Consider the following 14,738-nt stretch of genomic DNA (forward strand, 5'->3'; position numbering starts at 1 on the left):
ACAGTTAATAAAGGGGTCCTATTTCTCTCCATGAAAGATAGAGGCTTGGATATCTGGCGATTTGAATAAAACTAACTGAAAAGCAGATTGAATAGTCTTTCGTTTAGAACAAATGAGAGTGTTTGCAGCTTCAATTCGAGCTAATGAGGTGTGCGTGTGTGATCCAGAAGGGGGACTGAGGGGGAGCCAGAGGACAGGGCTGGGCTGGACTGGATTGCCTGATTGACTGCATCATTATCCTGCTGACAGAACTACACCGCACTCATTAATTTACACTCAAACATACATACACTCACAAACACACCATCCCTGACTCAATAATGCACTCACACGTGCATGCACACATGCATTGGTCTCTCATACAAAATAGGTTTGATTTCAACAGCTGCATTTAGACAGGCAGCCCAATTCTGTTTTTTTTTCCTCACTAATTGGGATTTTGACCAATCAGATCAGCCCTGAAAAATATCTGACATGAAAAGATCTGATGTGATCGGTCACAAGACCAATTAGTGGGAAAAAATATCAAATTTGGCTACCTGTCTAAACACAGCCTAATCTCAGAAACCCAGAACTAAAATCTTGTGAATTGCATCAGATGCTTGATTATGTTCTGGGGCAGAGCGGTAGCTTCATCTCCATCTCTTTGCAAGTTACAGGCAAGACTATGGGCCAAATGTTCCTTCCCCTTCTGAAATTGAAAAGATGCGAACACCTGAGAAATTGGGACAAGAAATCAGCGCACCAGAACAAAGTTACTTGTAAGTTGTCCTCTCACACAGTCTGTTGACAGATGCTACAATACCAGTTATGTTACAAGAGATTACGAGCCTAACCTGGATAAATAAAGGTTAAATAAAAGGCATACGCACGCACATCTCTGAAACAAACACAGGTAGACCACAGTGTAAACGGGGCTACATACATCCATGCTATTGGACTGTAAGTCTTTATTAACAAAAAACTCTCCATACAAAAGTATATGTACAAGGTCACATGCTGTATAGCATTTAATGGAAATGACCTACAATGGTTTAATCTCTCATTTTAAATACAATACATTTCAACATCCACCACAGTACTTGATCATAATACACCCCCCCCCCCCAAAAAAGGGATGTTTTTAGGGGGCTTGTTCCAAATCCATCTATGCTGTATATGGTGGGCAGTATGCAAATCAGTTGTCCATATCAGCTTCTGTCTACAGGGATCTCTGGTCCTTTCCAGAGGGGACACAGTTAGATCCAGATTATTATGTACGTATTTGAAAGATTTGAACCCAGGGCTGATGACCATTAACACTTGACAATATCAATGAATGACTGACTGCCCATGAGAGGAAAAGAGAAACCATGATTTCCTTTAAAACAAGCAAACAAACAAATGCAGTGAGAGACATAAATAACACACATAGTGGCCAATGGACACCAACGCAAGAAAACAAAAAGTGTCTCAACAGGGAAAAGAAAAAGAAAGCAGACAAAATAGATAAGCGGACTAAAATGTAAAAAGGTCATTATGTGTCATTAATATGTAGGGCCTGAGTGCAACATTTCAACAGCATACAGTACACATCATTCATGTTTTGGTCTATTGAATAATATCTGGATAATTGGACTTCATATGAATACTTATATCAATGGTGCTTATTAAAATAGTCAAATAAGGAGAAAGCAGGTATGGAGGAGAAAGCCAGAAAAATTGCACTGTATCCCTGCCATGTGCCATGAGCTCAAGCCTGCCTAGCTTCGCTCCTCTCTTTTCTTTTCTCTTCTCAACCAGAACAGAACAGTGATGGCCCCTGGAGATAGAGACAGGGCAGCTGTCGGTCAACGGTCTAAGCTGCCCTGGCCTAGTGACTGGTCGGTTTCCTAATATGTGACAGAGGTCAGAGGTGGGATAGGTCTTTGCTGTAAGTCATTTCCTCTGTCAGCCATGCTGAAGACTTTGGCTCTGTTCTAATTAACCTTTCCTTCCTCATTCCCTTTAAGCCATTACTGATTTAGCAGGACTGTACAGGTACAAGTAGGGACTCCACTATAGCTTTCATGAACCCACTCATGTTAGATCACTGCTTACTTCAAGGAAGGATGCATTTTATGTGTGTAGTTACCACACACACACACACACACACACACAATCTCCATCTCACAACACTGCCATGCACCCTGAAAGAAGAAGGCCCAGGAAGCGTTTCAATCACAAACATTCGCTTTATTTCATTTAAAGGATTATAGAAATATTTTTTGAGAAGAAGTGCAAATTGGTCATCATTCCAGATAATTTAGCGCCTATGTTTGTTTTTCTATTGCTGCTTGGGGAGAGGGACAATCACACCAAAGCACACACACAGGACCCCCCCCCCTGCACTATGTTCATGTCCCTGACTCATGTGCCATGTGACTCCTGTCCTCACCCCTAAGGTCCCACAGGACCTCACTTCTCAGAGTTCTTGCGTGGCCTGCGGAAGCTGGACATGTTCTCGTTTAGTGCATAGATGCGGCGGGAGAACTCCTCGAAGCCGGCGGCATCCAGCTCGCCCAGAACCTGCTCGTCACACTCCACGGCCACGGCGTGCTCCACGGGGATGCAAGGGTAGTCCTCCAGCCTGGCCCCATCCACAAGGCCCATCCCTAAACCCAGGCCTGTGGCCTCTGTCCCCATAATCTCCTCTGCCTGCTCCACTGAGCAGCACATCTCTGGGTTTAATGCTATGGTCAACATTAGCCCTGCTGCGGGCCCCCCCAGCCCCTCGCCTGGCACTACTGAGCCGTTCATGGTATGGTCTGCATGCTGCTCACTGGTGGTGCTTCTAGCCGGAGTGGGGGAATCTGAGCCTCCTGTAGTAGTGCTGGAGGGCTGTTGCTCTTGCTCCTCCACAACCACCTTTACCTCTCTTTCTACCTCTCGTTCTCCCTCCCCCAGGGCTGGTCCCTGAACCTCCAGAGTCTTGGCCAGGTCAATGCTAGAGTCCAGGGAGGAGGACAAGTGCTTGGGAGAGGGGTTGGGGTCAGGCGGTGCACTCTGGGGCTGGTCCATGGACATGGTCGTGTCGTAGCTGGGAGGAGGGGAGGCCTTGTATTTCTGCTTGTCTGCCTCGGAACTGGCCCTTTTCCTCAGTGAGCCCGGATCTGGAGAGCTGGTGTGGCTGGGGAAGCCCACTTCGGACGCAGCCGAGACACTGAGCTGAGACTTGGCTCCTGTCGGGACCGGGATGGAGCTGGAGACATGGTGCCGGTCACTGTGGGAGAGGAGAGAGAGGGAGGTAGGGAGAGAAAGAAAGAGTTGATGGATATGCTCATAAGTCTTTCACATTCAACGAGGGTCATGGAGAGCGGGAGGGAGGCCCCCCTCCCCTGCCCAGCCCCCAGGCCTCTCTGATCGGACATGGTTCTGCATTGATCTCATCTCTCCCCCTCCTGATCCAGAGCCCAGACAGCTGGCCCACTGCAAATCACTCCCCATTATTACATAAAAAACATTTGCTCAGCTCATGTGACAGCAGGGCCCTGCAGAGTGGAAGCTCACAGCATGCCTCCTATAAAGTATTCAATACATTTTTGCGGAATAACAGATAACGGACGTGGCAGTGTAGACTGCAACCCCCATTCGTCCCATGCTAACGCCAACTGTAAATTAACTTAAAACGTCACCACCCTGTTGAGCCATACTTAACCTGTTCATTCAGGTATGAGGAGTCATTGGTGGCATATCTCACATGGTCAAAGGTGAAATTGGGCCCCTGTGCTGTTAGAGGTCCACCTGTGGCTGGTTAGAGAACAGAGGAGCCTGGGTAAGTGATCCTGGCTAGTTAAATGGCTTAATGGGGTGGTGTCCCTGTATCAGATGCCTGGTTGTCTTTTAGATAGTCTAGTCTAGCATGTGACAGCAGGACACACACAGAGGACATAAAGGCCTTTGCCAGGGGATGTTTCAAACACGACTGACTGGTCATTGCCAAACTGTTTGATGGAATGCTTCAGGACTCAACACATGGTAGCTTGTAAAGAGGGTCCTGACTGTGGCCCCTACCCCATGTGGAGACAGTAGAGCACAGGGCATTGATGCAGGGTTCACACACAGGGTTTAAAAACCCACACGTGCACGGCTCATTCCTGATGAGGGAGTCACGAGACAAGACAGCGGTTTTCACCCAGTCTACAGACCGCTCTATAAAGGAGGACCCGTAGAGTACACACACATGCACACAGTGGATGGCCAATGTCATACCTGATGATAATTACAGCTCATGGACAGCATTTAATAAGGCACTTACAGGAACACATAAGATGAGGTCAAACATTCATGCAAGGTAAAGCAAATAGACAAGGAGTAGATGCCAGTAATCTGGCATGAGTGCTCTTCTTTTGAGCCAAAACTGGGAATGTCCTGTGCTGTACTTACTCACCGTCTATCAGAAAACATCTAATGCAATTGCAATTGCCTTCACATTGGCCATTAACAACGATATATCCCATAAACCGAGTCAAATAGAAACAACATGCTGTTCAAAACCCTTGATCAGTTTTCTCCAAGACAAAGACAAATGTTTTGCCATTAGTGATTTGTATCGGTGAACTCTTAAACAAAATCATTCTGGTGTGTGTTGAGATGATTTGGAATACGGGAATAATAACAGACCTCCCAGGCCTACCGAGTGCCGCAGCAGTCTAAGGCACTGCATTGCAGTGCTGAGACACCACTACAGCCTCGGGTTCGATCCCAGGCTATGTCACAGCCGGCCGTGACCAGGAGACCCATGGGGCGGTGCATAATTGGCCCAGCATTGTCCAGGTTAGGGGAAGGTTTGGCCGGACGGGATTTCCTTGTCTCATCGTGCTCTAGCGACTCCTTGTTGCGTGCCTGCAAGCTGACTGCGGTCGTCAGTTGGTGGTTCAGGGTGAAAAATTGAGAGAATGCCAAGAGTGTGAAACGCTGTCATTAGGGCAAAGGGTGGCTATTTTGAATAATCTCAAATATAAAATATATTTAGATTTGTTTAACACTTTTTTGGTTACTACATGATTCCATATGTGTTATTTCATAGTTTTGATATCTTCACTATTATTCTACAATGTAAAAAATAGTAAAAATGAAGAAAAAACTTTGAATGAGTAGGGGTTCTAAAACCTTTGACCGGTAGTGTATATATTATTATTATTTTGAACTGATTTTGAACTGAATTATCATTCCAGCGAGCGAAACCAAACCGTGGCCCAGGCTGGGCTCCTACCAAACAGAGGACAGGTTGTACTGTTTATTAAGCAGGAGTTTCAAACGTTCCATCCGTAATTTATAACAAGCTAATGACTGCATTCAGTCCGTTATTCACTGAATGACGTCCTCGGGGCAAGAGCTCAGACAGATCCCATCTCTGATTTGAATTAATATCAGGCCTTCTGGTTTCTCCCTGGCTCTCTCCCAGTGCCCCTACCACAGAGAAATCCATGTCCGCTTTAGGAGAACCTAGGTTTGGACCCAGGAGATAGCTGGCCAACACAGATGCCTACATGTGTTTCGGCCTCGTCCCAGAAACACAGTAATATGATATACAACCAGACTGTGTAAAACATATGGCCTCTTCTTCTCTGGGAATGTTTAGATAGCACAATTTCCCTGGCCTGGATAAAAGAGAATTTCTTGTTTGGAGCACGTTTGTTTGTTACATTAAGTTCCCCTCAACATCTGTCAAATTAAGCACCTTAATCAAGAGTGTAGTAGAGAGGATGAGGGCTTGTGTGGCTGGAAGGAGAGGTGATCGAGGCTAGCCCAGACAAATTTCCTGCAATGCGCGGTCATAATAATTTTTTTATGCAGCACATCTGATGGCAGAGCAGTTGTGACCGGCTGGTTGTGACCAGAGCCTGGACTCAAACCCAGAACCTTAGACCACTGCGCCACTCGGGAAGTCCCACTTTGGACGTTTTAACTCATCATTAAGTTTGACAATTTCTGCAAGCACTGGTGGACTTCCTTGTCAATGATTTCCCCACATAAACACTACCTGAGCCCTCCGCCTAAACCATTAGGCTCATACTTGGCGGGTTCAACAGCAGATATGTCCACTTCTCCCTCAACATGTTTGTTTTAACGCGGGTCTCTCTTCCTCTCTGCAGTGTCAGACTCAGTCCTGGATATTCCAGGTAGGCCAGGAATTTACTAAACCAAACATTTTCCACTGTCTTCTCCTCAGACAGGCCTCATTTCAACTTCAAGGCATAACTCTTTTCATATCCAATTCCTGTTAAGGACCCGTGATCAGAGCCAAAACACACAATGCCAGATAAGATTCAGGCTTTGATGTCATTGAAACTGAAAATCCCACAGGAACTACTAAACCAAATGCTATAACAGAAATATTGTAATACTCACTACGGGGGGTGGAGGGGAATTTAAGTGAACATCTCCTGTCTCCAAGTCTGGCCCTTTGATGATGGAGAACTTAACATTCATCTCCACATCACCATAGCACAGCATGTACAACATATTGTACAAGTTGATAGTATAAACACCAACACTGTTGTCAATAGTGACTACATTGTAGTTTACTTTATTCTCAGCAGTTTTGTATGGCACAGAGATAAAGACATAGCCTAGCTATAGCAACCCATTCCAAACAGAGGTGAGAACTACAGTATCCCACACTGTCTCACAGTACAACAGATAGTGTGACTTCTTGCCTACATTCTGTTCATTACAAGGTAATAGCTGTCGGGAGTCAATGCAATATCACAACTATTAATGATATCGGCTGGCCTTGTTAGTACAGTACCCTGCTTCTCAGCGACACAAAGGAGAGCAGGTCTGATCTGTGCTGGACTGGGGTGTCTGATTCATAGAGAGGCCTGGTGGTGAGGAGCGTTCCTCCAGAGGTGATCTCATCCATCGGGACGACTGTACAGCTAAAACACACACACACACACCGCAACTCACAGCCAAGTGTGTGTGCGTGCGTCGATCTGTGTAGGAATGCTCACACTCATCCAAGCACATTCGTTTTATTTGATTCATTATACTGCATGAGTTCCTCCCCAACATTAGGCGTCTACTATTACTATCTCAACAATTACCATCCCTTTCCTGGAACAATATTATCTGCATAAAGAAACACCTACTGTGCTGTATGATGACATTTAACAGCTTCACCACAATGCATGTTCAGTTATTTACTGATACTAATCAGTACCAGTACTCCTGACCATATTATTGGTGATTTGGTCTGAACCTGCTTGGTTGTTTCTCACACACACACACACACACACACGGACGGACTGAAGGAAGAAAGGAAATGTTTAGCCGTGTGTGACTGACAACCAAACAGGTTCAGACCAAATCACCAATAATATGGTCAGGAGTACTGGTACTGACTAGTATCAGTAAATAACTGAAGGCAGATGGGAGGGGTCCAGCTTTACATCTGTTATCACTGTTCTCTCACCAGGGGTTTTGGGGGGGGTTCTTCAAAATCTCTGGGGGGCGGTTTCATTTACAAAGCAAGTAGAACTGCCTTTGGTAATGTCTAAATGTTTAACACGGTCTTTTCAGTCCCTCGGTTTTAGTTTAGCATTCACCCTGACTCCCTTATCCACATGCTTGGTTCTGTAACATTAGAGGGCAAGGTTCACAAGCCCTTCCATTTCTATACACCGGTGTCTACAGTGGCACTGAGATCGACAGAAGTCTAGACTCAGTTTGCAACTGTTTTAGTAGGAAGGGATCCGTTTAGAAACATTAAAGAAGACACACAGTCTCCTGTAAGGTACAAACCCTAAACACACCCATATATTTCCCAATGAAGTCCCCTGGATACATCCCATGTACCCATGCATGAGAGGATCCTTCCTAGTCAGCTTATTGTGCATGTTGAATTAGCAATATACGGAGGGGGAAACATCTCTACAGTTCATGGATGGAAACGGTTCCCTTGGACATGTCCTCGCCCCGTATAGAGGGGAGGAGAGGGGAACGGATATCAAACCTCTCTCCCTCTCAGTCTACCGGTTAACTCCCTGCAGCTGCCACACAGCATTTTTATGCGTCCATATTTCATTCGCTTGGCCCCTCCGCTGGAAATAGTATCTAAATTGAGGCTTTTTAAGGCTGGGAGAACTGGAAGTGATACGGTTGTGAGGAGGGTCAATAAAATAAGTCCCATGCAAAAGGAGAGTAGAATTGAATGCATGTCCTCCCTGTTTCAGTGTTTCACTACTGCAGGGTGGAGTCCCAGAGTCAGGCCACCTTCCGGCGGTTCGAGGGGAGAACTATGTGGGTCCTGTGACGAGGACCGAACTTATGGCCTGCTAAGACTAAAGGTTCTCACACAGACAGTCTGAGCTTAGTGTGAGCAGCCAGCCACCGCCCCCTGACGAATGTTCTAGCACTGTGTGTGTGTGTGTGTGTGTGTATGGGTAAGGCAGGCTCTCAAGACGGAAACAAAATCATGTACACCATATATAAAAGTAGGTGGATAACCCTTCAAATTAGTGGATGCGGCTTTTTCAGTCACACCCCTTGCTGACAGGTATATAAAATCAAGTATACAGCCATGCATTCTCCATAGACAAACTTTGGCAGTAGAATGGCCTTACTGAAGAGCTCAGTGACTTTCAAGGTGGCACCGTCACAGGATGCCACCATTCCAACAAGTCAGTTCGTCAAATTTCTGCCATGATAGAGCTGCCTTGTCAACTAAGTGCTGTTACTGTGAAGTGGAAATGTCTAGGAGAAACAACGGCTCAGCTGCGAAGTGGTAGGCCACACAAGCGGGACAGGACTGCCGAGCGCTGAAGAGTGTAAACACTTACCACCGAGTTCCAAACTGCCTCTGAAAGAAACGTCAGCACGATAACATGTCGGGAGCTTCATGAAAAGGGTATCCATGGTCGAGCAGACGCACACAAGCCTAAGATTACCATGCGTAATGTCAAGCCCGCCACCATTGGACTCTGGAGCAGTGGAAACGCGTTCTCTGGAGAGATGAAGCACGCTTCACCATTTGGCAGTATGACGGACTAATCCGGGTTTGGCGGATGTCAGGAGAATGCTACCTGCCCCAATGCATAGTGCCAATCGTAAAGTTTGGTGGAGGATGAATAATGTTCTGGGGCTGTTTCTGTGCTTCCAACTTTGTGGCAACAGTTTAGGGAAGGCCCACGCATATTACATTTACATTTACATTTAAGTCATTTAGCAGACGCTCTAAAGCGAGGTCCATACAGAAATGGTTTGTTAAGATCTGTGTGGAAGAACTTGACCAGCCTGCAGAGCCCTGACCTCAACCCCATCGAACACCTTTGGGATGAATTGGAACGCCGACTGCGAGCCAGGCCTAATCGCCTGACCTCACTAATGCTTGTGAGTAAATGGAAGCAAGTCCCCACAGCAATGTTCCAACATCTAGTGGAAAACCTTCCCAGAAGAGGGGAGGCTGTTACAGCAGCAAAAGGGGGACCAACTCCATATTAACGCCCAAGACTTTGGAATGAGATGGTCGATGAGCAGGTGTCCACATACTTTTGGTCATGTAGTGTATGTGTGCACATGGGTGCATGTTGCGTAAGCGCCTGTGTGTATGTGCGCCTGTATGTGTGTGTGTGTGTGTGTGTACATGGCCAGCTCCGGAGACAGAAACAGAACTTTTACGGTCCTCAGAAAGGGACACCTGAGTCAACACAGTGGAACCCTAGTTCCCCTGTGTACAATTATTGTGTTACTTTTTGATTGATTCCATTTTTTTTTTTTACTTTAGTAAATATTTTATTAACTCTACTTCTACAACTGCATTGCTGGTTAAAGGGCTTGTATGTTAACATTTCATGGTAAGGTAACACCTGTGTCGGTGCATGTTACAAATAAAAACTGATTCGATTTGCGGCCTCATTGTCTGGCAGTGGAGTGGGGCCCCAGAACCCAGAGGAAAGGAGTCATAGAATCCCAGAGCTCCACTCCCAAGCTTCAAGACACACCGCCAGGTCAGCCATTTTCATATATCTTCCTCTATCTTAACCCTTTAAACTCGTACCAGTATACTGGTTGAAAATGGCAGATTTGGGCACCGATAAACACCTACATTTGTTTAGGGTGAACAGTAAAATGATGTACATGATGTCAGAGCTCAGGGTCTGCGCTTCACAGCTCTGAATGGGTTTTGACTGACAGCCGGTCAGAGCTCAGGGTCTGCGCTTCACAGCTCTGAATGGGTTTTGACTGACAGCCGGTCAGAGTTCAGGGTCTGCGCGCTGAATGGGTTTTGACTGACAGCTCTGGGTCTGCGCTTCGCATGGGTTTTGACTGACAGCCGGTCAGAGCTCAGGGTCTGCGCTTCACAGCTCTGAATGGGTTTTGACTGACAGCCGATCAGAGCTCAGGGTCTGCGCTTCGCAGCTCTGAATGGGTTTTGACTGACAGCTCAGAGGGTCTGCGCTTCACAGCTCTGAATGGGTTTTGACTGACAGCCGGTCAGAGCTCAGGGTCTGCGCTTCACAGCTCTGAATGGGTTTTGACTGACAGCCGGTCAGAGCTCAGGGTCTGCGCTTCACAGCTCTGAATGGGTTTTGACTGACAGCCGGTCAGAGTTCAGGGTCTGCGCCGGTCGGAGCTCAGGGTCAGCTCTGAATGGGTTTTGACTGACAGCCGGTCAGAGCTCAGGGTCTGCGCTTGAGTTCTGAATGGGTTTTGACTGACAGCCGGTCAGAGCTCAGGGTCTGCGCTCGGAGCTCAGGGTCTGCAGCTTCTGAATGGGTTTTGACTGACAGCCGGTGGGGGTCTTTTGACTGACAGCCGGTCAGAGCTCAGGGTCTGCGCTTCACAGCTCTGAATGGGTTTTGACTGACAGCCGATCAGAGCTCAGGGTCTGCGCTTCACAGTTCTGAATGGGTTTTGACTGACAGCCGGTCAGAGCTCTGAATGGGTTTTGACTGACAGCAGGGTCTGGTCACAGCTCAGGGTCTGCTCTGAATGGGTTTTGACTGACAGCCGGTCAGAGTTCCGATCAGAGCTGACAGGGTCTTCGGGTCTGCACAGCTCTGAATGGGTTTTGACTGACAGCCGGTCAGAGCTCAGGGTCTGCGCTTCACAGCTCTGAATGGGTTTTGACTGACAGCCGGTCAGAGTTCAGGGTCTGCGCTTCACAGCTCTGAATGGGTTTTGACTGACAGCCGGTCAGAGCTCAGGGTCTGCGCTTCACAGCTCTGAATGGGTTTTGACTGACAGCCGGTCAGAGCTCAGGGTCTGCGCTTCGCAGCTCTGAATGGGTTTCGATTAAGAGGACTCAATTTATTTTGAAAGACAAAACCTTGAGGATTATAATAAATACAACTTTGATGTCATACAAAATGTGCACTTCACATCCTAAATCATAAAACTCATGTAATATACACTGTCAATGATCACTCTGTTTGATGTACAGTTACAAGAGGACATGGCGTTATACCCTGGGTTGTTCTGAACAGAATGAGCCTTTCTTTGTTTATTGTGAAGGAAATTTGCTGCTGCACAAGCACCTGAATGCTATCATGACTCCTTTCTATGCGCACCAAAATGATGATCTGTTTCCCTGAACTGCATGGGGAAAGCCTAACACGGTAATATTGTATTTTATAACTTTCAAATGATGCCCACCTGACCCAGATTACGATTTATAACGGACCGTTTTAATTGCGGAAACAACAACATCTCTTCAGTAGGTCATATGATTGAGTGAAGTCTGACCCAGGGGTGTGAAGGTGAACAGAAAGGCACTGGAGCGATAAACTGCCCTTGCTGTCTCTGCCTGCCGGTTCCCCTCTCTCTACTGGGATTCTCTGCCTCTAACCCTATTACGGAGGCTGAGACACTGGCTTACTGGTGCTCTTCCATGCCGTCCCTAGGAGGGGTGCGTCACAGACGTAAACTTCCTGTCCGGGTTGGCGCCCCCCTCGGGTTCGTGCCGTGGGGGAGATCTTCGTGTCAGGGGAGTAAGTTGTTAGATATCCCTCTAGTGGTGTGGGGCCTGTACTTTGGCAAAGTGGGTTGGGTTATATCCTGCCTGGTTGGTCCTGTCCGGGGGGTATCGTCGGATGGGGACACAGTGGCTCCCGGACCTCCTGTCTCAGACGCCAAACAGGGGGGCGAGGGTCTCACTCCCTCCCTCCCTCCCTCCCTCCCTCTCTACCTCTCTACCTCCCTCCCTGATCACGGACCATGCCTCAGGACTACCTGGTCTGATGACTCCTTGCTGTCCCCAGTCCACTGTCCTGCCTGCGGCTATGGAACCCTTACCTGTTCACCGGACGTGCTGTTTCGACTCTCTCTCTCTACCGCACCTGCTGACTCTGAATGATTGGCTATGAAAAGCCAACTGAAATTTACTCCTGAGGTGCTGACCTGTTGCACCCTCTATGACCACGTCATTTCCGGTCACAACTTGCAGACTTGTTTACGTGTTGCTGTGCGTTTTGTTGCCAACCTGTTTTGCTACCTGACAACTTTACGGTTTTTACTTTTTAATTACCGTGTTTTTTTCCCCTCAACTTTTTCACTCCAGACGCTTTATCTGGACATGGTTCGTCAGGACTTCCAACAGCCAAAGCTAAGTAGTAACATTAACATGATGCCTTCTAACTGCAGTCACTGTACTCATAATATACAGGAGAACGATCGCCTTACGGCAAGGATAGCTGTGCTACAAGCCCAGCTTCAGAAGCAATCGTTAGGCAAGGGTCATTTCAGTGTAGGAAAGGATGAAACAGTGTCTGTGCCACCAGTAAGTACAGATAGTAACGTTAGTATAAATCCCCTCGCACGGTCCCCGCAGCCGGACAACTTTCTCACGGTTTCTGGAAGGAAATGCTGTAGGAATGCTCAACCGGTGTCGCTCATTCAGCCGACAGAAACTTTCAACCGGTTTTCCCCATTAAGCAGCGAGTCGGAGTCAGAGGCCGAGCCTTCTCGTCTCTACTCCTCCCATTACGGGGTCTGAGACGCCGAAGCTTCCCACCATTAGCTCTGACAAATTGAAAACTCTAGTCATTGGCGACTCCATTACCCGCAGTATGAGACTGAAAACGAATCATCCAGCGATCATACACTGTTTACCAGGGGGCAGGGATACCGACGTTAAGGCTAATCTGAAGATGGTGCTGGCTAAAGCTAAAACTGGCGAGTGTAGAGAGTATAGAGATATTGTTATCCACGTCGGCACCAACGATGTTGGGATGAAACAGTCAGAGATCACCAAGCGCAACATAGCTTCTGCGTGTAAATCAGCTAGAAAGATGTGTCGGCATCGAGTAATGGTCTCTGCCCCCTCCCAGTTAGGGGGAGTGATGAGCTCTACAGCAGAGTCTCTGGCCCCCTCCCAGTTAGGGGGAGTGATGAGCTCTACAGCAGAGTCTCACAACTCAATCGCTGGTTGAAAACTGTTTTCAAGCCTGACCTGCTGAGGAGTGACGGACTCCATCCTAGCTGGAGGGGTGCTCTCATCTTATCTACCAACATAGACAGGGCTCTAACTCCTCTAGCTCCACAATGGAATAGGGTGCAGGCCAGGCAGCTAGCCAGCCTGCCAGCATAGTGGAGTCTGCCACTAGCACAGTCAGTGTAGTCAGCTCAGCTATCACCATTGAGACCGTGTCTGTGCCTCAACCTAGGTTGGGCAAAACGAAACAAGGAGGTGTTCGCCTTAGCAATCTCACTAGGATAAAGACCTCCATTCCTGTCATTATTGAAATAGATCATGATACCTCACATCTCAAAATAGGGCTACTTAATGTTAGATCCCTTACTTCAAAGGCAATTATAGTCAATGAACTAATCACTGATCATAATCTTGATGTGATTGGCCTAACTGAAACATGGCTTAAGCCTGATGAATTTACTGTGTTAAATGAGGCCTCACCTCCTGGCTACACTAGTGACCATATCCCCCGTGCATCCCGCAAAGGTGGAGGTGTTGCTAACATTTACGATAGCAAATTTAAATTTACAAAAAAAAAAAATACGTTTTCGTCTTTTGAGCTTCAAGTCATGAAATCTATGCAGCCTACTCAATCACTTTTTATAGCTACTGTTTACAGGCCTCCTGGGCCATATACAGCGTTACTCATTGAGTTCCCTGAATTCCTATCAGATCTTGTAGTCATAGCAGATCATTTTCTAATCTTTGGTGACTTTAATATTCACATGGAAAAGTCCACAGACCCACTCCAAAAGGCTTTCGGAACCATCATCGACTCAGTGGGTTTTGTCCAACATGTCTCTGGACCCACTCACTGTCACAGTCATACTCTGGACCTAGTTTTGTCCCATGGAATAAATGTTGTGGATCTTAATGTTTTTCCTCATAATCCTGGACTATCGGACCACCATTTTATTACGTTTGCAATTTTTCTAACTTAATTGAGGAAAATAAGAACAATCCGAAATTCCTTTTTGATACTGTCGCAGAGCTAACTAAAAAGCAGCATTCCCCAAGAGAGGATGGCTTTCACCTCAGCAGTGATAAATTCAGGAACTTCTTTGAGGAAAAGATAATGATTATTAGAAAGCAAATTACGGACTCCTCTTTAAATCTGCGTATTCCTTCAAAGCTCAGTTGTCCTGAGTCTGCACAACTCTGCCAGGACCTAGGATCAAGAGAGACGCTCAAGTGTTTTAGTACTATATCTCTTGACACAAAAATAATCATGGCCTCTAAACCTTCAAGCTGCATACTGGACCCTATTCCAACTAAACTACTGAAAGAGCTGCTTCCTGTGCTT

The 14,738-nt window shown here is 46.8% G+C and overlaps 1 protein-coding gene across 1 annotated transcript in view; it reads right to left on the minus strand.

Annotated features, from left to right (window-relative positions):
* Positions 1-908: 908 nt before the first annotated feature.
* The window catches only part of LOC135550674 (UV radiation resistance-associated gene protein-like), a 136,103-nt gene continuing 122,273 nt past the window's right edge, over positions 909-14,738 (minus strand). Inside the window, exon 15 of the mRNA XM_064981695.1 lies at positions 909-3,241. Within this exon, the coding sequence (XP_064837767.1) occupies positions 2,437-3,241 (805 nt within the window). The 3' untranslated portion in view covers positions 909-2,436. The remainder of the gene's footprint in view (positions 3,242-14,738) is intronic.

This window comes from Oncorhynchus masou, chromosome 12 (genome assembly GCF_036934945.1).
Source record: "Oncorhynchus masou masou isolate Uvic2021 chromosome 12, UVic_Omas_1.1, whole genome shotgun sequence".
NCBI classification, from domain to species: domain Eukaryota; kingdom Metazoa; phylum Chordata; class Actinopteri; order Salmoniformes; family Salmonidae; genus Oncorhynchus; species Oncorhynchus masou.